This window comes from Nicotiana tomentosiformis, chromosome 2, assembly GCF_000390325.3.
Source record: "Nicotiana tomentosiformis chromosome 2, ASM39032v3, whole genome shotgun sequence".
NCBI classification, from domain to species: domain Eukaryota; kingdom Viridiplantae; phylum Streptophyta; class Magnoliopsida; order Solanales; family Solanaceae; genus Nicotiana; species Nicotiana tomentosiformis.
The window spans coordinates 121,305,494-121,329,872 of NC_090813.1; the positions used below are offsets into that span (position 1 = coordinate 121,305,494).

A 24,379-nucleotide genomic window follows, 5' to 3' on the forward strand; every position below is an offset into this window, starting at 1 on the left:
TATTTAATATACTAAAAGTGATAAATAAAAATAAAAATTTATTTTTAAAATAAAGACAAGCAAAAGTTAACATAGGGAGTACACAAAGTGAGTAGGAGTATGTCAAGTTTTGGAATAGCGTGAAAATTTTGGCATTATCTGTTGGGGTATTCCATATATAGGTTGAGTTGTTGGAGTATGGTTGGACCACATCTAATACAACGTGGAAGGAAATGGACTGAGTCGTACATCCTCGAATATAGATTCGAGTAAAGCTTTCTGGAAAGGGAAAAGGAAAACGATTCTTCATATTTCTCTTCCAACTCCCAAGTATATCTCGATTCCACGTTAAAATTTAATTTTGTCCATTAGACCCATTACACGAGGACAAGTGTCTACCGCTTTTTATTTTATTTGGTACTCTCATATAAATAAAAAAGCCTATTAAAAGAAGAAAAACCTTCCTTAGCAGATTTTTATTTTCATTTTCAAAGTTAGAATTAATTCAAACCTTTTAAATAAAGATAAAAAAAATTATATTTATCTCCTACCACAATGTTTAGTGATCACATGTTATATTCATTTTAGGTAGTGCCTAATGATTTTCTTAGATAGTCTCTGTTTCTCTCTCCTTTTCTTTGTTTAAAGTTTGGGAGTCGAATTCTTTTGAATAAAAGGGTCAGTATTACTATTACTAACTTTTCGAAACTAAACTAAATTTGATTAACTGATTTATCTAAAATTTAAAAAATTAAACTACTACAGAATATATATATTTATATCGAAGTTACTAGGGAGCATCTACCAGCTGTGCTAACTTGCTTGCTGCCTGCAGTCTGCAGATTAGAGTGGAGTCCTATGAGTGGACCATTTGGGGTTAGATGTTCAATCAACAATGGATAGAGGGGACACGTGGTGTTACTAGAGAATAAAGGATCCTCCTATATGAATATGATCATCTTCTTTTAAGATATATTATCATATCATTGTTAAATTAGCAGGGGCTAGAAACAGAGACGTCTCAAAACCCAAAACTAGAGAGAACTATATTATGCCACCTTGACTGACTACCAAAGCAATTAAATTACTCCTGCACTCCCTAGAAACAGGTGTTAGTCCTTTTTTGCATTTCTCAAATCGAAAGTCGAAACTCATCAGACGAATTGGAAATGGCCGCTAAGTTTAATTTCCTGCAGACCGATTTTGTCATCCATAATAAAAATCTGAGGCTTTAGGCACACGCATTACACAGTATGAAGAATTGAAGATCGCAGCAGCAGACACAAACTAAAAATTAATTTATGAAAAATGCTTGGGATGATCTGATACATGGCATCGATCATCCAGCCATCAAGCTCAGGTAATTATTCTTCAAACTACGCCATTTCCTATTTTATACTGTAGTATGTACTACTCCTAGTTAATATCAATAGATGCCTCAGTACATTTTTCTTGGGGTAAAAAGCAAGATATTTTTGTAACCCATGATTTAAACTTTATAGGATTAACTTTTAACGCTTTTAATATTGAACCCGTTATATTTTTAAACTTATGGGTTCGCACTGATTATTAATTTGTTGTAATCTTAATAAATTTTTACACATAAATTTATATTGCGAGTCGAAAATTATAATAGGTTTAGATAAACATTGTGCTGCTATACTACATCCGCCCCCGCCTTCACAGGCAGAGCTAGGGAATAATAGTACGTGGTGATCAAGTTAAATCATAAATAGGGACGGATGTAGTATTTGAGTGACGAGTTCAATTGAACTCATAACTTTGGACGTGGAGTACAAAAATAATAAATATGAACTCATAACTTTAAAAATATAACAGACTCAATCTTAAAAATCATAAAATTTGAGCTAATAAAATTTTAATCTTGGTTCCGACTCCGGTCGTAAAGTCCTGCCGACGTACCTCAAGGAGTCAGGGCTTAAGAGGAGAATTGACAGCAGAGAACAGCGCATTCATAAGTAAAGCTGTCCCTCCCATTTCTGCACAATAATTCAAGCTTCAATTTGGAAGAGCGGGAAAGGATATCCCACCACATATTATTGTTAAGCAGGTTAGTACATATGCCCTTATACCTTCACTGACTCACTGTTCTTTCTATTTATTTATATACATAAAAGTACACGTATACGTACTCTCTCAATAAAGTTTTAACTTTTATTAGTGCATTGATACGGTAAGTAATTATTTGCAATATTTAATTACTTAAAAGATATCAGGTGAAACGACCTACTCCAATTATTTTAAAAATAAAATATGTTAGAATTATTTATTATGACAATATATATATATATATATATGAGATTTAAGTTACATATACACTGATATTGTAAAAAATATTATATTATAAATATTACCATGTGATAGCAAGGTTGGTGAAGTATTATATTTATCAAGTCATCAAATAATATTTATATATTATCAAAATATACCATAACCAGCCTGATTATATAAATATTTTTCTTTTCACTTGATCATTAGTCATTACATATAACGTAAACTCATTTTAATTGCACCCACAGGCAGCCTAAGTTTCATTAAATAGCCTTACCTTGTCGAAGTGGAGCATATACAAAACCGAGATTTCTGTTCTCTAAACAATTGTAATGGAGTACGTAATTATCAAAATGTAAAAAAGAGGGGACCTTTACGATAGAAACCTAAGCCGATAAGGTTGCTGATAATTTGTCAAAAAACGTTTGAAAATATTGTCAGATGCTTATCCATTCAGAAACCGCATCTCTTTATTCTTCTCTTCTTACCTGACTCTGTTCAGCTGTTTTCCCAACAGTCATCGTTTCATATTTGTCAACGTCAGGTGAGAGAGAAAAAAAACCTTATAGGAGTATACATTATCAAAGCATTTACTACCTTTGTTCTATTTTATTGATCATATTTCGTTTTTGGTCCGTTCCAAAAATAATGACTCATTTCTTAATTTAGAAATAATTTAGCTTAAACTTATAATTCTACCTTAATGAAAATAATTCAGAAGCTTTTATAACCACACAAATACTGTGAGTCCATTTTTAACTTGTTTAGGACCACAAATTTTAAAAGTTTTCAATTTTTTTTTTTTTTTTTTAAAGAGATAGTACTTAAATGTATGTCTGTGTGAAAGAGGGAGTAGGTGTGGGAAAGCAAAATTATTACTCTTTCTTTCCCATTTTATTTTATGTGCCACGGCTTCTTTTTGAAATCTTCGTGTCTAATAAATATAGTCTCCTATGTGTCGCTATCTATATTTTAATCTCCATATCTAGTAATATATTGCCGCATATGTGGAAATACACTCCTTTAGTTTCCTTTCATTTGGAATTTTTTACATAGCTGATAATCTTTGGTTAATTACTGGAACGACCTATCCTTCTTAAACATTTGCTTATAACCTTTTAAACCATAATGTCATCAGTGACTTAGTCAAATCTTCACTAAAGAGATTCAAAATAAAAAGGAGTAGACACATGAAGAACCAAATGAATTTAACATTTACTATATATACACAAAAAAATTATTTTAACCATATAAATACAGTATAATTGTCCTGTGAAGGGGGATTAGATGAATCTCTCACACCCTTATCTCCGCCCCAGATATACGTTATGATATATATCAAAAGTTAAGATGCAAGTATAATATTATGAAAAATTAAGCAGCTTTAACATCAAAAAAATCCAAGAAATAGCCCTTGCATGTTTAGGAAATGAATTATAATAGAAAATAACAACGAAAAGGAACAATAAAAGCAGCTTTATAGCTTTTAATTAATCATTCTGTAGAGTAGCTTTGAAGATGCTTTGGTTGAATGTTACCCGACTCTTGGGCCTTTCTTTTTCATTTCCACTAAAATCCTTCCAGCTTTGGCCATGATGACTACATAGTTAGGTTTAAAGAAGAATATGTTCATACGATTTTCTTTATTATTGTTTCATGTACTTGTAATCAAGATGCTACTTCTCTAATATACCATCTATTTTGTTCTTTAGCCAAACCCTCATCAGATGAGTTTCATTCGTAAGCAGCCACGCTATATCACCAATAACTGAACAACTTTAAAATATCAAGAAAAATATTACTTAATAGGGAAATGAAATCTTGTTGAAAATCTACATATTTGTGTCTCACTATGTTTTCATCTCTACACAAAAGACAGAAGCACTAGACTCCTACTAAAAGAAAAACAAAGAAACTGGACTCCTACTCCTAACATTTTCTATCTCGAAAGAATCTTATCAAAAACTACTTGATTGTCTAGTAGTGTTTTCATATTGGTGTATCTAAAAAGAAGAGAAGCAGCCAATTATTTGGCTCCTACTGCTAACATTTTGTAATTAGACTACATGGTAGATGTAGTATTTCTAAGTAGCTGATGTAAATTAAAGTCTGTGTATATATGTATACGCACACATTAATACGCCATAGGAGATGAACCTTAGAACAAAATGGGTCAACCCAGGATTCGTGGAGAACCAAGCGTGCTAAGAGAAAGAGCTACTCTTTTTCTCTATTTTATGCGACATTATTTTTTCCTAAAGGCTTATTCACTTGTCGAATTTCCTGCCTTTCACGGTTGAGCGGAGAGTTTAAACTCTTGTCAGTAACATCTCTTTTTCCCTCCCACCCTGATGGCTGATGCAATAAAGAAAAGTAATTTCAGACTTTTTATTACATGATATACTTATTAAGATGAACATCTTTTTTTCTTTTTGGTTGTAATTGTTTTTACCTAAGTTAAATAGTTTTCAATATATATATAACAATATCGATGAATGCGATAGCAGGTGCGATAATTAATTCTGAGATTCTATAGGGTCTCAAATATTTACCTGGGCCCTAGTAATCACCATAACAATCCCCACGCGTCCAAACGCCATAGCCCTTTTAACCACAACAATATTTGAGCAGAACTCTCCTCACCGCATACAAGCGCGTTCTCTTCACTCGGTAAACCAACCATTTTGACAGGCTCCATTGCCATCCAATCACCGAGTCCAAATCTCACTTTCAATAATAGTATTGAAAATAACGACCGAACAAGGAGCGTGACGAGTTGAGAAATAGTAACTATTCGAACAGTAGACACGCGTCCAGTTACTGGAACCTCCCACCAAAAGTATTCGCCACTTTGGTTCTAATGAGGTACAATACGTGTCATTTGTTATGTCTGAGTGCTTTATACGTGTCGAACTCTGATTAGCTCTTATGCGAACACCAATCAGGCACCCAATTTCCCTGGATACGCTGCTTTATCATGGGACCCACCTAATCCCTGTCCACCAATCATAAATCTTCACTATTCTACGTTTGCCCTAGACACGTGGCTTTCCTTCACCCCAATCACTGTGCTGTAACTATGATAATCCGCTGGACCACCGGTCAAATGTTATTTTTTCGGTCTAAAAAAAGCTCGTCCAGAAAGCTCCTCAGCTGTGATGGACGGTGGAAATGGTTGGCCAGCCGCTAGATACGCCGGTGGACCGCAGGATACAATGATAATGAACAATATAATGCTAAGATTCCGACCGATCGCACCTAAACCGGTCGCCGGGGGTTCATCTCCTGGTTCAACACCGGAAGGAAACAAGATAGAACTTGTTACCAAACGAAGAGTCAAAAGAAAGTACGTTAGAGTTAAGAAAAATAGCAAGTGCAAAAGTAACAAAGAAGAAGGAGAAAAGGACGGATCCTTACAGTTTACTGATAGTAAAACTGTTTTAACCCTTCAGTTGATGCCTGAAAGCAGCAGCAGCGTTAAGAACTCTCTAGAAAATATCGGATCTAGACCTTTTTGGATGAATTTTCAGAAATCGGAGAATAACGATGTTTTAGCCGTAGGATCAGTGGATCAGATAGATCGGACGGTGGAGATGCAGAAGAAAAGGGTTATAGAGTCATGGGTGATGGTGGATAAAATGTCAAACACGTTGGTAGATGGAGAAGCGCTAGGGAGTACGGACATGGAGAAGATGCAGAATTTGGAAGCTGACACGTGTCCAGGGCTCATATCAGACGGCTTAGATAGGGTGCGGTGGGTGAATCTGGCGTATAGGAGATTGGTGGATCCTCTAGAAGGTTCTGGAACACCGCCGGAGCTGGTGACGTGGCTGGTTGTGAAGGAGAAAATAAATTTGCCTTCTTTGCCAGCTTTTGCATGCACTGTAAGGATACTGTATATGAAGCACTCACAGACAATGCCGTGTGATGTGTGGAAGATGGATTTTGGAGGATTATTTGCATGGAGATTTGATGCTAAAGCTGCACTTAGTTTGGGTCGTTGAAGAAATTCAATACCCTCTTCAATTCCTGCAGCAATAAGGGATAATCAAAAGCTAGCAGGTAATTATAATATATCTCAGCCAAAATCATGGCACCCTATTAATGCAAAATAATGAAATTGGTGTTTCTTTTGCGCATAAAATCTGGCGCAAAAGGATGCACTTCTTGTTTAAATCTCTACTTATAATTGTAAAAAGATATTGTTGAGAACGTTAATTGTGAAATTGACTGGCTTTCTGTTAATTTCAACTCTTGATAATTAATTTTATGTGTTTCTTAAACTTATTAGTTCAAAGTGAAGTCATGTAGATAACAGGTGAATCAACTCGAGTTTCAAAGATGGAAGATGTCCACGATACAACTATGATTATCTATATAGTTGAGTATACTTTTATGTTAAAGGTGAGTTTCTTGTTCAAGAAAAATGAATGTTATTTTGATGAAAACTCAGAAAGAATATTTGAGAAAATTATGGTTGAGAACATCTTCAACTACTTAAAACTAACTAGTTCAATTCTTATGATATGGAGGAAGTTGATTTTGTAACAACTAATAACACTAGAAAAACTAAAGTTGTCTAACTTTTTCCCGTAAAGAGTGATCAACATCATGACATTTTCTATCGTTTCTGGAGAGTTGATCAAAATTCATTCTTACAAATCATCTTTCAGAACTTACTGGGAAATGAGGAAGTAGCACATAGATGATTTTTGCTCTTAGTTAAACTATCTGCTGAAGAACATTTGTTTGTTTGCAAAGAGTTGGCTAAATGAAAATCATCTTTAATAAGCTAAGTGTATATGTTTGTTTCTCCCATGTCAACATCCCTCAATACATGAAGACTGCGACAAATACTAAAGTAAAAGTGAACTCTTCATCTAATCCGGAACAATTGATATCATTGGACAGGTTTAGATAATTAGGACCCAAATAATGGAAATCATTACAGGATGAGGCTGCTACTAAATGAATTACTTTGCTAACTTCTTATTCTCTTCAATGTTTATCGTTTGGGAAAGATCATATTTTAGTGAATTTAATTTGTATACGCTGATGATGTAAAAAGTTTATATTATCAATGTTTTTAACTTGTATAACATATTATTTATCTTATTGTCTAGTTTATCAAATTAGGCTTATTATACACGAAAGTGTTTTAGGTTATTTTAATATGATGTTATTTTTTATTGTCAAATGCACGTATATAAGTTATAAACTCACAGAGAATGAAACGTTAAGCCTACTTCTTCCTTTTATTTCATTGGCACACTTGGTACCTAACTAAGTAGAGTAGGTAAAGTTTGTGAAGATTACACTATTATCCTGACAACTATGTTTTGTTATAGTACTAGCTAGCATTGATGGTAACGTTAAAGCTTTCTGATTTTGATGCTGGTTCTTTATACTTTTAATTAAACTACTCCTATTAGATTTGTTAGTGATAATGTATTATCAGAGGCGGATCTAGGATTTAAATTTTATGGGTTCAGTTTTTAAAGTTTTTAGTATTAAACCCATTATATTTGTAAAGTTATGAGTTCATATCTACTATTTTTGCAAGTTTAATAAATTTTTACATATAAATTTTTATTCTGTGTCAAAAGTTATGGGTTATAATACGCTAGGTCCGCCACTATATATGATATAAGTATAATGAATCATTACACCATCCCATGAACGTTGTGGGATGTATGGTTAGAATTTCTTTCTCGTTAACTAAGTAAATGTTTCGTATTCGTCTACCTATGAGGATGATGAACTTCTTGACAGGGACCACTTTACGCTTAACCGAAATGGATTCAGATTAGTCGGATCAATAAGTTTCTAATACCGGATATATGGTTAATAATTCACATCACATAACATGCACAAAGAACAGCTCATACTCTGATGCAAATATTTGTTGCCAGGGTTAGGTTACTCGGAGAATCTCTTGTACAGCAGAAATCAATAGGTCCATGTCGTTGAGAAATTAAGTACTTGTGCTTTTCGCCGAAGTTCTATTGGTTCTCTTTTCTTAAAAACCAACCCGGTTTCAGAAATGTGTCTAGGCTTTATATCAAACTGCGGCCTTCTGAATTACTATTATCTTAACCATAGTGTATCTTCTTTTACTTTGCGTTGTCGTGGAACTAGACGTTAGAAGGCTACAGTAATATAGTGTGGTTGTCGGTAACACTTTACTAAGTAAATGTATGTTCATGTGCATTGACTCTGTCTTCAAAGGAACAGTACTACAAAGAAAATATTGGACGAATATGTTGTAATTAGGAATAAAAAAAACTAGAAATTAAATTTTTTACAATAAAAACGTATGCTTTAGTTAGGCATGCAAGAGTTAGCAAACATTTGATTTTTTTAGTTATCACTTTGTTGCCTTTAACAACAGTGTGTAATATTGTCTCTTTCGACAGCAAAGCAGATAAATAACAGCATATATATAAGCTTATTTCTGAGTATTTCCTCTTTTTTTTTTCCTTTTCTCTTTTAAGTTTGTGGATAAGATAGTAAAGGAATATATAACAGTATAAGTTGCAGTCAACTGGAGTTCCAGCTGAGATTAGAGGGTATCGGGTGAGGCCGCAGGAACAACCACCTGTCCCTTATACTTTGCAACTATTCTACTTTTAGGGATTTAACTCCCCTTCATTTTCCAAGTTCTTACTTGGATGGATGACATATATCTTATCTTCATATCAATGGTCCAGATTTAATTACCTAAACATGTACTTAACCATGGTTAGGATAATAATATTCATTATTGTTTTCGGAAATTTTGATATTCTTTCCAATTTCATTCTTTTTCTTCCTGTTTAAATAGAACAACACTTACAAGAGAAATACAACCCATGAATAATACATAAAAGTATGCTAAAATATAAAAAAATACTGAATTCAGCCAAATTGATGTATGTGTAAATCTATTTTATATATTACATTTAAAAATACCAGAGTATTGTAAGTTTTGACTTTGGGTCTAATTAAAAGTAGCATCCAAACCTACACTATTACTATTGAAATTAACCTAGCGTTTGGATATAGATTTAATTTAAACTTTAAAAAAATGTGCTTTTGAAGATGATGAGATGAAAATAAAGTTGAAATTGTGTTTGGTCATTCATTAAATTTTTTTGAAATTTGTGGGTAAAAAACTTCAAAAACTATTTTAGAGCTGTTTTTGGGATTTGAAGATTTTGTTTTCAAAATCAGTCAAAAAATGATTAAAATCTATAAACAAATAGATATTTGAAAACAACGTTTGAAAAAGGCTCCCAAATTTTATGGCCAAACGAGGGCTAAATTGTCTGTAACTATTTTTAGCAGCAAGCCACTAAGGCATGTTTTCTCGTATTTGTTTTCCTCTTCTTCTTTTATATATTTGTAATAATTGAGTCAATCTAGTTTTTTCCAAGATTTTGGTGATGTTACATGTTATATTTTGAGACTTTGTCTGTCTTAACGACACATTTTCAGTTAGAAACTTAGTAATCCTTCTAAGATAATAAACAAATTATTTTTGGTAAAGAGTGTGTTGGGAATACGCAACCTGAATTATTGCAATCTTTGCACTGTGAATCAAAATTTTACTTGAGCATTGCATGTATAGAAATTCTTGTAGTAAAAGTTGTACTCATCAAATATATAGTGCACTTAATATATACTCCATTTGTTATTTTGAACTCTATTTATTTTACGTAAAGTGAGACGTCCTAATAACATTGCGACTCTTATCTGATGCTTACAAAAATAAAGTACCAAAAATTTACCGAATTGTGTTGATACCAAAGAGAAACCAAAATAATTGAGCTGATCTTGAAAAATCTAATTTTAATTATACATAATAGAGTAACAAAAAAGATGGTATTGTATAATTCTTAAAATAATAGGTCAAATCGAACTATTGACACCCCTACTTTTAATTTTGTTGTGTTTTCTAGTGATGGTGGATATGGCTTATGTTGGATTTTTTCTAAAGGGTGCGAATGAGAAATGAAAGAGGCACCTCTTGAACTGTATATCACCCTTTCATTGTCTATATATTTAGAGGCTCGGTCTCATTTTTCATGTATGAAAAATATGAAAACTTTTCCTCTCTTTTCTACATTGTTGCATTATTTTTTTTAAATAAACATAAGTGTCAAGTGTGATTTGCTCTGTTTGTCGAGTTCGCTGAAGTTCGGTAATTTCGATTGTGAGTATTATATAATAGTTTATTTCATTCAAAACTATGGGCAACAATGAGGGGATTAAATTCCTTAAGGATATTTAAGCAACTTGTGGGCTTGGAATTATTTTTTGTTTTGTTTATTGAACTAATATTTTTTTGATTTTCTACAAACAATCTTAAGAAATTTAATATGGCCATTTGTCTGCCATATATGGAGAGAAAATTGGAGTATTGTCTTCGCGGTTACTTGTTGTATTTTCATGCAAGTTGTCGCCATACTAATTGTGGCCACATGATCATGTAGTGGCATGAAAACAAATTTTCTAACAGAAGTGCTTGATATCTCGCACAAATTGTTGTGAAAAGAAAAAGTCGATTGTCATATATATGAAGAACTTTAAGTTTGTGGGATTCTGGCTCACGTAGCATTAACAAGTATACCAACTACTACGATTGAAGTCCTCGGGTATTCAACAGAGTGTGAGAGGTTTTACTTCATGAATTAATTGATGAAGTTGATTGAGTTTACTCAACAGTCAGTAAAAGAATGGCGAGAACCGTTTGTTGCTGGTGAGTTCTATCGTTGTATTGGCTGTTATTGTAATATTTTGAAAAGTTTGATATAGAAGGCCATGAGTAACTAGTACTTTTGTATTCGTGAATGCATAAAATAAGCGAGCGTGTTTGTGGTGGAGAAATTAGGCTGGTGTAATCAGAAATTTACTTATTCAATCCCTTATTTTCTCCATTTGAATCTACCCTTTTAATGGCAAAGTCTGAAGACTAAAACCAAACAATATTATGATGAATAACGGGATTGGCATTCATTATTCTCTTTGGAGAAGGCATTTGTGTTACAAGTCTTTTTCTTTTCTATCTTTTGATCCATCAACAGCAAGGCACCATTTTAATTAATGACTTTCCAGCAAACTGCCATTGCAATACTTCAACCTGTGAGGCGAAGGTAGATAACAATCGGAATTTAATTTTGATTGACGGCACCAAACAAATATTGTTCGGCGTTGGAACATATTACTTCACTGCTACTATTAATTATAGCAAATGATGTTGATGTGGAAAGTCACAACGTCGCATTAATTTTATGCCTCCAACAAATTACGTTTGATGGCACTGGTTTAATCACCAACAGATTGTGTCATTTGAGAAAGGGGTCACAGTTGCGTTTGCTTTTATCATTTGGATATTAAAATCTTAGTGATTTTCTACTTCAATTAATTACTCGATTTGAAGATTAAAAATTTCGCCAATTATTAATTCTGGTTGTATCATGATATAAACAACAGTTCCTCTTGTTGGCTCCACAAAGCAATTGGGGTGGTGAATATGAATCTCATTTTGAAGAAATATGTTTGGAATATGACATTATTCATCAAATAAATGCCCCTTACTTGATACAATCCAGTGAAATAGCGGAAGACAGAATAGAGCGTTAAAGAAAATGATGAATGCCTTGTCGAAAGTTTTGATTTACCTCAAAACTTATGGGGACAATTTATTCTATACGAAGAATGAAAATAAAGAAAGCCAACTTGAAATATTATAAAGTATAGGGGTATTTGGAAAAAATGTAAGTTCCTAAACCCAAGAGGATAAAGTTAGGATCAAAAACCATTGCTTGTATTTTCATAAGATATGCAACTAATAGTAAAGTATATCGATGTCTGGTTCACAAATTAGAAAATATCAACATTCATATTTATGCGGTGAAGAATCAGATAATGCTAAATACCTTAAAACATATATCCATATAAAAAGGAATGTGAGTCGTCTAGTGAAAAATCTAAGCGACCTCAGAAAGAAATAAAAGTAAGTACACCTACTAAGGAGAATCCAGGACGTAGTAAACGTCAAAGGATAACTACTTTCTTGGATCAGATTTTCTGAATTTTTTTTTGGAAAATAAGCCTAAAATTTTTAAGGAAGTTATGTCTTCCTTAAAAGGACAATTTCGAAAAGAGATAATTAATGGTGAGATAAAATCCTTATTACATAACCGTACTTGGGAGTTAGTTAATCTTCCTCCAAGGAACAAACATTTGGGTTCCAAATGGATTTTCAAATGAAAGATGACGACATTATTGATAGGTATAGGGCAATATTTTTTTCATGACCCAATTCCCACCTTGACCATGATGACACTCAAGACTACTGCTAGGCAAGACGAAGGTAAAACCATCAAGTCAAAAAACCATTCATAACACTTTTAAAAATCAAGAATTTCAATAATAAATCAGAGTTAAGTTTAGAACCCATGGTTAAATACCTTATCTTTGCTAAGTTACGAAATATGAACAAAACATAAAGAAAAATGATATAGATATTAGGTACAACCATGAACATTTACTAAAAGTCCCCAAAACCCAGTGTCACAAGTGAATGAGTATCTAATGAAATATACAAAATGACTACACTACTGTCTGAAATAAAAATAGACAGAATAAAATAAATATAGGGAGAAGGGGACGCTAGGTGCTGCGGATCGAAGCATGGGGAGCAACTTATCACTAAATCTCTGACTGAAGCAACTACGCGCTTGGGTGACCACCCAATGTACTTATCTCAGTACCTGCATAATCAGTGCAAAAGTATAGTATGAGTATGTAAATAAATGCGTACCTAGTAAGTATCTAGTCTAACCTCGAAGAAGTAGTCTCGAGAGGTCGACTTCGATATTTATTTGTGGTCCAATAACAATATACATAAAAGTAGACATATATGAAATACAATAAGTAAGAACAAATAGGTGATTATAAATAATATGATTCTCAACATAAAAATAATTATGAAATCATTAAATACCATATGCTTCCTCGAATTAAACAAAGATAACCAATATCAGATACAATGTTAAATCAAATCAGAAAAAGCTCACGTGTACTCTGACTCCCTATCGAATACTAGAGCTGTTCAAAATCGAATTGTAACCATTAATTGAAACAAAAAAATAATTTATTGGCTTATTGGTATTGGGTTATCGGGGTAAAGGTTGGTGAATGGATTGAGATTTTATAATTAACGGCTTAACGATTTGGGGACGAATTACTCAATTTCCTTATCGGATAAACCGTTAACCCGTTAAATAATTTTATATTTATACTTTTACCCCTACGTATATAAAGTAATTTTTGAAACTCTAAGGTACTCTTGGGATCCTCAAGATACTCTTTCTTGAATTCCCAACTATTGTTTTCCCTTCTTTTTTTTTTTTACAGTCAAAACATGTTATGATTATAGTATATTGAAAAGCATGTACTCAAAATGATGTATGTTAAGAAGTTATGTGCATCTCTTCTTTCTTCTTCTGTTGTTGGTATACATATTCCTTGATTGTACGGTTATCCTGAAGAGTAAGGGATAAAAGGCACTTCCTTTTAGTGCTTTTTAATATAGCAGTAGTAATTAAATTTGACAACTTACAGAAAAATATTCTTAGCTATGTTCAAACAATTTATATTTGATTTAGCCGATAATCACCCGATAATCGTTAATCCAATACCAATCCGCATATTGTCTTATTGGATGGCTGGCGGATTACTACACTTTATAATCCGATAATTGATAAGCTAAACCGTTAAGCGTAATAATCATCCCAATTCGCCTGATAAGCACCCCTATCGAATATTACGCGTGAATTGTGCCAAGGTCGTACGACCTGATCCACAAGAATACTGTTGCATAACACCGCAGAGGTTGTACGACCCGATCCATAGATAAATCTCATAATACTACCCAGGTCGTGCGACTCGATTCAAAATAATATTTTATAGCACTTCTGAGGCGTACGACCTGATCCCATAGGAATAGAGAAACTTTCATTGGGCCACTGATAAGTGAAAATTTTGACTACTTATTAGCGCCTTTTAGCTTTTGTTTTAGTCTAAAAGTATTGAATTGTGTTCCCAAAACTAATAAAATTGTGCAAAATTATAGGAATGCTGGAAGTTGGGCTCCCGAGATGAAATCCGACTAAAAAGGAGCATTCTAAGCACAAGGCATTAAAGGAAACAGAAGCACTCAATGTGCGGTCTGTAGAAGGAATTTTGCGGCCGCTGAAGAAATTACGGACCGCAGAATTCCATCTGTGGCCGCAAACAAAGAAGAAAAAATTAGCAGACAATTATGCAAATTACAAACCGCATATGAATTGTGCAGCCGCAAAAGCTGGGCTAAGGGTCAAGATTAGAGAATATGCAAAAAGACCAAGTCCATAGCCTCAGTGAATTGCGAACCACAGAAGATTTGTGCGGCGGCAATCATAATATTGTGGACCGCAGAAGAGTGCCTTGCGGCCGCAGTTCTTAATCTGCGGACCGTAGAAAAGTTACCTTGTGGCCGCAGTTCAAAAATGTGCGGCCGCAGAACTCCAGCTCCTGCCAGATGAAGAAATCTGCAGACTGCACATGGAATTGTGCAGCCGCAAAATCTCCCGAGGGGTATTTTTGTCTAAGATTTTTAGCCTTGTATAAATAGACAAGTTTCACAAAATTAGGTCAAGTTGGAACCTCTGAAATTACTGTGGCCATTTTTCTTTGCCATTTTAGGAAGTTTTACTTTGTTTTGGTGTATTTACAATAGATTTAATCATTTTAAGATTTCATTATGAGTTTAATAAGTCTTTCTTCTCTATTTTCTTCAAACCCAATTATGAGTAGCTAGATTTCTACTAGGGTTGTGACCCAACCTGTCACGCCCCAAACCTGAAGGGGCGTGGCCGGCACCCGGTACCATACTTGGCCCGAGCGTACCACTCTGTAAATGTGAACTCTAGAGGAATAACCCTCAACCTAGGCCGATGAGGCCATATTCTGAATCATCTGGAAATATCGTTTGTCTCATCTAAGGAGTAAACATACCCAAAAACTCATATAGTGTTATACAAACTATACAGGACTTGTCTACAAGCCTCTAGAGATAGTTGAACTATATCAAGGTCGGGACAGGGCCTCGACCTACCCATCAAACCTGTATATATATAAAACGGACTCCAAGGTCTAGACCTGGTAACTCCGGGGAAGTGGAGCTTACCAACCAAGCTGATATTTGGCTCTGTCTACTGGGAAGGTCTATCCAGCTGTCTATCAGGACCTGCAGGCTTGAAATGCAGCGTCCCCAGCAAATGGACGTCAGTACAAATAATGTACTGAGTATGTAAGGCAACACAATAACTGAAAGCTGAAACTGAATTGATGATATAATAACGGAATGTAACTGGGAGTCAAAAATAATCTGAAGATATGCTTACCTGCTGATACTCACTCAACTTTCTCCATATAGTATGTAAAATAGTTGTCCGGCCCTATAAGGCTCGGTATGTGTAACTGCCCTGCCGTAGTAGGCTCGCTCATAGGCGCTCGGCCATACTAGGCTCTGTATCTCGGCCATTCTGGGCTCGCTCATAGGCGCTCGGCCACAGTAGGCTCGGTATATAACTTACCATCTGATCAGAGGTTGCCCAATAGGGGCCTGCCCACCGATTATAGCTCGATGGTGGTAAAAATTACTGTAACACTGTATATATATATACTCTCTGCTCTCTTAGCTGAAATAAGACAATATTAAACTGAATATGAAGTCCCGATAAGGGAGAATACTGTAACTTCTGAGACTAGGATAATATGAATAAATTCAGGAATACGGACTTCTCTTTATGCCTCGTTATCAAACTCATATAGTTACGAGATCATGCCAAAATGAAGAAAGGTTTAGCCTTAACATACCTTATCACAATCTTTCCAATAACCAACTTGAACTCTCCTCTTCTCACCTTAATCTACAACAACGATAATAATACTATCATTAAGTTACGAAAGGTACAACTAACGCACAACGAACGACAAGCTTATTTTGTATTAAAACGGACAGCATCCCCTCTATAATCCTTACTTCCTCCAAATTCAAGATAACACCACAACACCAAAAACAACAATAACAACATATATACATTAGTTTCCAACCTTATGCACACCACACAATACTACAAAACAGCCCAACACACCCCAATCTCTTCATACACAAAACGACCACCGTAGTAGTGTCAACAACCCGAAATTGTTACGATGAACAACCAGCCCAACATCCTGCATTTATGTGGTGTTTCTCCACACCCTTCCTCCTCCAAAACTCCACAAAACAGTAGTAAAACACACTGCCCAGCAACACCACAAAATAGTCCATAAAACAGTCCACAAAATAGTCTGCTATAAGTGAATAACTCAAACTCACGGCTTCCGATCACCGTCCCGTGAGTTCTTACAAATATAGAACGACTTACTATGCATATACAGCAGAAAAAATGGATGAAAGAGAGCAGCAAACTTACCTTATTTGTTGGATAACTCAGCTCCTATCTTGGTTCTTCAAACTCTAGGCTTTACCTCCAATTAGAACTTGAAAGGGAGAGAAAATCAATTGGGGTTTGGGGAAAATTTTTGGGAGGACTTTTGCAGAGATTAAGTCTGGTTATTTTTCTCTATTATCAACCTAATATATGAAGGGGATAAGACTTTAAAAAGTCCTCTTTGAATGACCCGAACTGGCCCATTTTTGGACGACCCGAAGAGGCCCATTTTTGGATTTTCGTTTAAGCAAGTAGGTGACAGTCTGCGTAGTCTCGGAAAACCTCTCATATCTCTCTACTCTGACGTCGTATTGACAAACAGTTTAATGCGTTGGAAAATAGACTCATAGATCTTTAATTTGATGGGTGGAACACCCCATAAATCTACGTATATTGGGAGAAAATGCCAGTTACATTGGACCCAAAGTTTTAGTAAAACGTATGAACGTAACTTGTGATGACTTTCATCGACTTTTGTTCCACCACTCGCTTGAATTCAAAATATAACACACGGCTATCATACGAATAAAATAACTCATAACATAACCTCCTTATCATGTTAAACACCCTGGTCTCACTCCAAAAGTACATGCTATAACATTCCCCATTTTGTCGATTTTCGACGAAACATTATGTTTTTCAATTCCTTTAGCTTTTGAATCTTCCAACCATCTTTGTACTTTTTGTTCATGATCTTCAATATTTGTAACCTCCGAGGTAATATGATTAACTTACTTTGTAAACTTTTCAAATATGATTTCATTTCTGAGCTTACATCAATTGACTTACGACGTACTCGTACGTACAAAAACATGGGTTGTAACATCATTTCCCCCTTTGGAACATTCGTCCTCGAATGTTGACTGGTGCACATATCAGTATCATAACCTATATCTCTCATAAATAATTTATTGCTGGCCTTTCCATCTAGGCAACTGTTCTATGAATACATTCATAGGCCCGGACATTCCTCCCTTTAGGCCTTTTTCTGACACCACGACTTATGGTCTGAATCCTTCCAACCTTGTAATTATTGTGACCTTCTATCATGCATCTTGTACGAATTTTTCCTTGTATATGTGCCTATGTGACTCTTTTGTTCCTTTTCCTCTAGCTTTTAGCCAATCTCTAGGCCTCACTTTGGGAACATATATAGAACTATGACAAGTTGTTCCTCCCGGTGTATATAGGTGTAGTAAAGTTCTTTGCTCGGTAATTTGTCAAACTTACGACTGTTGCGATATCTTGTTTCGTAGCCTTGTAAATATATCCTATTGGCTTTACTACATCTAGGTAGGTTATACTACACTATCACACTTAAGTTTATTATTGTCGAGGTTTGCTACCCAACTCCATGTTATCTCTCGCTTCTTATCCTATATGTATAAATCTAAGTCCTTTAGTTCTTCCTCATTACTGTTCATCTTTAAAATGAAGGCCTGATATCATCTCATACTTTGGAACTTTTATCTTCCTATTGTTGATTCACCTTAATGTTGATCTATAATCTACCACTGATAAATTAAAACCTCTTATGTAATACATTGTCCTTAGGGATCATGTCTCATCAGGGAACATCTGAAGTTATTTGCTCGATCCACCTAGGGGCGATACTATACTTCAATAACCGTATTTCATCGCATCCCAACGTGATTCATCTTATGAGGGGTATTCTAATCTCATGTGATTCATGAAATCCCTTCTTTTTGAATCATTAACCAATCAATGGCCTTAACGTCATCCTCTTATCTATCACAATTACACCCTTATTCTACTAACAAGGCAACATTTCATCTCTTCAAATTGCTCATAGTCTTAGACTCCTCTGAGTTCATTCAGGCTATACTGAGTTTTCTTTTTTTTATAACTTACGGAAACCATCAGCTCTCTTATTTTGATGGGCTTAATTTTGAGGCCTTACATATTCTCGTCACCTTCTCAATAATATTGTTGCTCTACCATACTTTAGCTTGCGACCTACACATATCTATTTATAGTACTCATAACCTTCCTTTAACTTTCTAGCACCATACATTTCCTTATGTTATTCAGGAACTTCAAGCGGGACATCAAATTGCCTCTAACTCTTCTTTACTCTCTTAACTAGACCTCTCGGTACTTGGAAACTATAGGCTAGAAGATATGTCCCTGACAACACCACTATCATTTGTGGGTACTAAATCATGGTGCTTCTAGCCCGCTATCTGATGTATGGACTTTTCACAACCTTCTACATTTAAGCATTTCGTACCTTCTTAACCTTTACCTTACTTAGCTTTTAATCTCGCATTGTATCTTTTTTCTCTTTCATAACCTCCCTTCCACATAGGTAGAATTCACTTCCACCTCTTGAAGCTCTACTATAAACTTGCACCTCTAGTGCGTACACAATCCGGTGGGAGCTTCATACTTACTCCTTATGAGACTAGCACCTTTTTTTTCTAGCTTTATTGTAGAGCCGTTATAGAATATGGCTGTTGTACTATCTTTCTTGTACCTCTAATGTTAAGAGTGATTTTGCAATGTTCAGACTCCTAATTCAGTTAGCTGATGTAACTCGTTAGTTTCTTCTTCTCTCCCAGCCTTTAAGTAGGCTTATGCTATCTTCCGATCTGCTGCTCAGGGTATTATTACTTTCTCCTTTGGTGTACGCCATGGAACATCCATAATATAATCTTCTAACAATTCAAGCCTTTGTCTGTGAGGTGGACTCAATTCTTTTTGTTTTAACTTTACATCGGCGTCTCCTATAGCTGTAAGAATGTCAACATATATGTTGCATGGATAATACTCTGAAATGTTAAGTGCGGTCATAACATAACTAACTCTGGGTCATTGATTTAATAATTCCTTTCGTGCCTTCTCAGTTTTCTTTAAAAGTGCGCAATTACTTCTCTTGGTCGTTCTGCCACTTATTGCATGAATACTTGGCTTATCCTAGTGCCAACACCTATTGGAATTTTGTGCAACTCATATGATCTCAAATATTTCTTTTGATTTTTACTTCCCGTTCATTAGTCACGATAGGTGCCACTTTCTTATGGAGTGTATACAATATTGTAGTGAGACTGTTATAACAAGATCATTTCTTCTTTAGGTCACTATGCTTATGTTGAAGCCTTCTTCCTTATTTCCTCAGCTAGTCTTTCGTTGTAGCACTTAGGGAAGACCCTCTGACTCTTGTAGAGCTGGGAGCTTTTTACATCGTATACCCGACGAAAGATTTGATGTACTGACTCGCCAATAATTATCCTTAGTTACTTATCTCTGCGCCCTTATGCTCGTAGGGTTACTTCTGCACTCGAATTTTTATTATCTCCTCAGTGGCACTCTCTCTTTTATTTCCATAACACTTATATGGTACCTTTTACTGCCCAACTCCTATCAGAATATTCCTCAAGGATTACGATGTCGTATCTACGAGACCGAATTTCCTATGCTGGGTTTCACTTCATTTATCTTTCATGATCTACTGATTTATCTGAGACATCTTGTCTAGCCATGACTAGGCTCTTCCTGCATTCCTGAATGAACTACTAACTACTTGTCAGTCCATGCTCATATGTACATTCTGGGTAACCTCTCTTGGATTATGTCTTCTGTCTTAACTTAACTTTTGCATTGTCTCCTAATGTATCAAGTGTTCATTTGCACTTATTTATCAATAACATCTGGTGTGAGAACCCTTGCTGCCTCTCCCCGACGTCGTGCTTGCATAATGTTCTGGACTCGAATCATGTCTGTAGGATCTGAATAAATGCAATATCATTCCGTTTACCATTTACTGCATTCTTCCTTTACTATTCCATAGTTACCTGAACCACTTAACTCTGACTTAATACCATATTATACCATCTTTTCCCCTTTAGGGGAGTATTAACATGTAATGCTATAAAGACTTACTTATAAATATTTTACTTCTTCATCTTCGACGTCTTTTCACGTCTTTATTGACTCTTACTTGCCTTGCAGTAACCCTTATGTATCAAGGATAATTGAATATCTTACACACGACGGTATCAGATACCTAGTGTAACTGGAACACTTAGTCCCTTAAGATTAACTTTGCTCAAAGTTCTTGCTTTAGGGAAGCGTCTTCTTGAGTGACCTTTGAAGGTTATTCTTCTGTTGTCAATTGTATTATTGCTAGAATGCGATATTTGAAATTCTCTTGATGTCAACTATCATTACCTCATTTGATCCCTAATTGATGTTCAATTTATCTTGTTCACTAGCCCATGCTAATTTCTATTACTCTGGGGGTCTAAATTGTTTTGTCTTTGTAATCACATTGGACGCACCAACTCATTTCTCAAAATGAGAATATGACTTTTGGCCTATACTCTTTTATTGTCTCAAGACCTGTCACCTCTTGTTTTTTTTCATTTTTTTTTCACTTGACTATAGACTCTGTCATCATATCATATTTTGATTTACCGTTATCACCTATTTATCACATCTTACTCATAATACTTCATTTCTCTCTTCGTATTCTCCTGCTAATACTTCTGTTTATCGCATTATTCTGAAAACTTCAACAAAACATTGTTTCACTTTTAGCTCCCCTAGCTCAATCCACCATTTCGGGTTACTCTAACCCAAGCTGGATCTTGATATCCCATCCTTCTCTTAAACTATATATGTTAGCTCCCATAGGGCATAACTGAGATGGGTGTGGCCAATTGTACATACCTCTATTTCTGTTGAAGGTAACTTAGAATCCATTTATTTGTCTGCCTAACGTGGAAATTCGGACAGTCTTCATTAACTAGGTACCTCGTACCCTTCTTCACCTTGCTTCTGTTACATGTTGAAACTTATACTTTTACCTTATGATACTCCCATGGCCTGCTATTCACGGGGTATGTTAGATATTCCCGTCTTAGGGTAAATGGGAAATTCGCATATATGGTAAGCACAATCTAATAGGGTCTCAAACAAGGCCACGTAGTCAAGAATTCTCTCTCTACTAATGCTTTTACCTACTGTTTTATTATACCTTTAGCTAGCTATAATTTTTCTAATTGAAAGCATCGCTATATCATTGGCAAACATAAGCTTTGACTCGAACTCTTATGACTCAGCTCTATAGCACGATTTGGATTTGAATGAAGGGTAACAAACTGCTAAATGCCTTGTAGCCTCCTGCTTATAAGTGTGGTGCACAACACACCCATAAACAAGACTCTACTAGACACGGCTTGTAGACTCCCTAGGATAGAACTGCTCTGATACCAAGTTTGTCATGCCCTAAACCTGAAGGGGCGTGGCTGGCACCCGGTACCATACTCGGCCCGAGCGTACCACTCTGTAAATATGAACTCTAGAGGAATAACCCTCAACCTAGGCCGATGAATCCATATTCTGAATCATCTGGAAATATCGTTTGTCTCATCTAAGGGGTAAACATACCCAAAAACTCATATAGTGTTATACAAACTATATAGGACTTGTCTACAAGCCTCTAGAGATAGTTTAACTGTATCATGGTCGGGACAGGGCCTCAACCTACCCATCAAACCTGTATATATATAAAACGGACTCCAAGGTCTAGACCTGGTAACTCCGGGGAAGTGGAGCTTACCAACCAAGCTGATATTTGGCTATGTCTACTGGGAAGGTCTATCCAGCTGTCTATCAGGACCTGCAGGCATGAAATGCAGCATCCCCAGCAAAGGGACGTCAGTACAAATAATGTACTGAGTATGTAAGGCAACAAAATAACTGAAAGCTAAAACTGAATTGATGATATAATAACGAAATGTAACTGGGAGTCAAAAATAATCTGAAGATATGCTTACCTGCTGATACTGACTCAACTCTCTCCATATAGTATGTAAAATAGTTGTCCGGCCCTATAAGGCTCGGTATGTGTAACTGCCCTGCCGTAGTAGGCTCGCTCATAGGCGCTCGGCCATACTAGGCTCTGTATCTCGGCCATTCTGGGCTCGCTCATAGGCGCTCGGCCATAGTAGGCTCGGTATATAACTTACCATCTGATCAGAGGTTGCCCAATAGGGGCCTGCCCACCGATTATAGCTCGATGGTGGTAAAAATTACTGTAACACTGTATATATATATACACTCTCTGCTCTCTTAGCTGAAATAAGACAATATTAAACTGAATATGAAGTCCCGATAAGGGAGAATACTGTAACTTCTGAGACTAGGATAATGTGAATAAATTCAGGAATACGGACTTCTCTTTATGCCTCGTTATCAAACTCATATAGTTACGAGATCATGCCAAAATGAAGAAAGGTTTAGCCTTAACATACCTTATCACAATCTTTCCAATAACCAACTTGAACTCTCCTCTTCTCACCTTAATCTACAACAATGATAATAATACTATCATTAAGTTACGAAAGGTACAACTAACGCAAAACGAACGACAAGCTTATTTTGTATTAAAACGGACAGCATCTCCTCTATAATCCTTACTTCCTCCAAATTCAAGATAATACCACAACACCAAAAACAACAATAACAACATATATATATCAGTTTCCAACCTTATGCACACCACACAATACTACAAAACAGCCCAACACACCCCAATCTCTTCATACACAAAACGACCACCGTAGTAGTGTCAACAACCCGAAATTGTTACGATGAACAACCGGCCCAACATCCTGCATTTATGTGGTGTTTCTCCACACCCTTCCTCCTCCAAAACTCCACAAAATAGTAGTAAAATACGCTGCCCAGCAGCACCACAAAACAGTCCATAAAACAGTCCACAAAACAGTCTGCTACAAGTGAATAACTCAAACTCACGGCTTCCGATCACCGTCCCGTGAGTTCTTACAAATATAGAACGACTTACTATGCATATACAGCAGAAAAAATGGATGAAAGAGAGCAGTAAACTTACCTTATTTGTTGGATAACTCAGCTCCTATCTTGGTTCTTCAAACTCTAGGCTTTACCTCCAATTAGAACTTGAAAGGGAGAGAAAATCAATTGGGGTTTGGGGAAAATTTTTGGGAGGACTTTTGCAGAGATTAAGTCCGGTTATTTTTCTCTATTATCAACCTAATATATGAAGGGGATAAGACTTTAAAAAGTCCTCTTTGAATGACCCGAACTGGCCCATTTTTGGACGACCCGAAGAGGCCCATTTTTGGATTTTCGTTTAAGCAAGTAGGTGACAGTCTGCGCAGTCTTGGAAAAACTCTCATATCTCTCTATTCTGATGTCGTATTGACAAACGGTTTAATACATTGGAAAATAGACTCATAGATATTTAATTTGATGGGTGGAACACCCCATAAATCTATGTATATTGGGAGAAAATGCCAGTTACATTAGACCTAAAGGTTTAGTAAAACGTATGAACGTAACTTGTGATGACTTTCATCGACTTTTGTTCCACCACTCGCTTGACTTCAAAATATAACACACGGCTATCATACGAATAAAATAACTTATAACATAACCTCCTTATCATGTTAAACACCCTGGTCTCACTCCAAAAGTACATGCTATAACATTCCCCATTTTGTCGATTTTCGACGAAACATTATGTTTTTCAATTCCTTTAGCTTTTGAATCTTCCAACCATCTTTGTACTT

At 35.5% G+C, this 24,379-nt stretch overlaps 1 protein-coding gene and 1 long non-coding RNA gene across 2 annotated transcripts; both read left to right on the plus strand.

Annotated features, from left to right (window-relative positions):
• The first annotated feature begins 78 nt into the window (after positions 1 to 78).
• On the plus strand, positions 79 to 4,199 carry LOC138906667 (uncharacterized). The gene is made up of 2 exons (XR_011414187.1): positions 79 to 1,339; positions 1,889 to 4,199. It is a non-coding gene; the product is annotated as an uncharacterized lncRNA (long non-coding RNA).
• Positions 4,200 to 4,700: 501 nt separating this feature from the next.
• Positions 4,701 to 6,516, plus strand: LOC117281661 (uncharacterized). The gene has a single exon (XM_033661500.2). The coding sequence runs from the start codon at positions 5,430 to 5,432 to the stop codon at positions 6,273 to 6,275; it is 846 nt and encodes a 281-aa protein (XP_033517391.1). The 5' UTR covers positions 4,701 to 5,429; the 3' UTR covers positions 6,276 to 6,516.
• Positions 6,517 to 24,379: the final 17,863 nt, after the last annotated feature.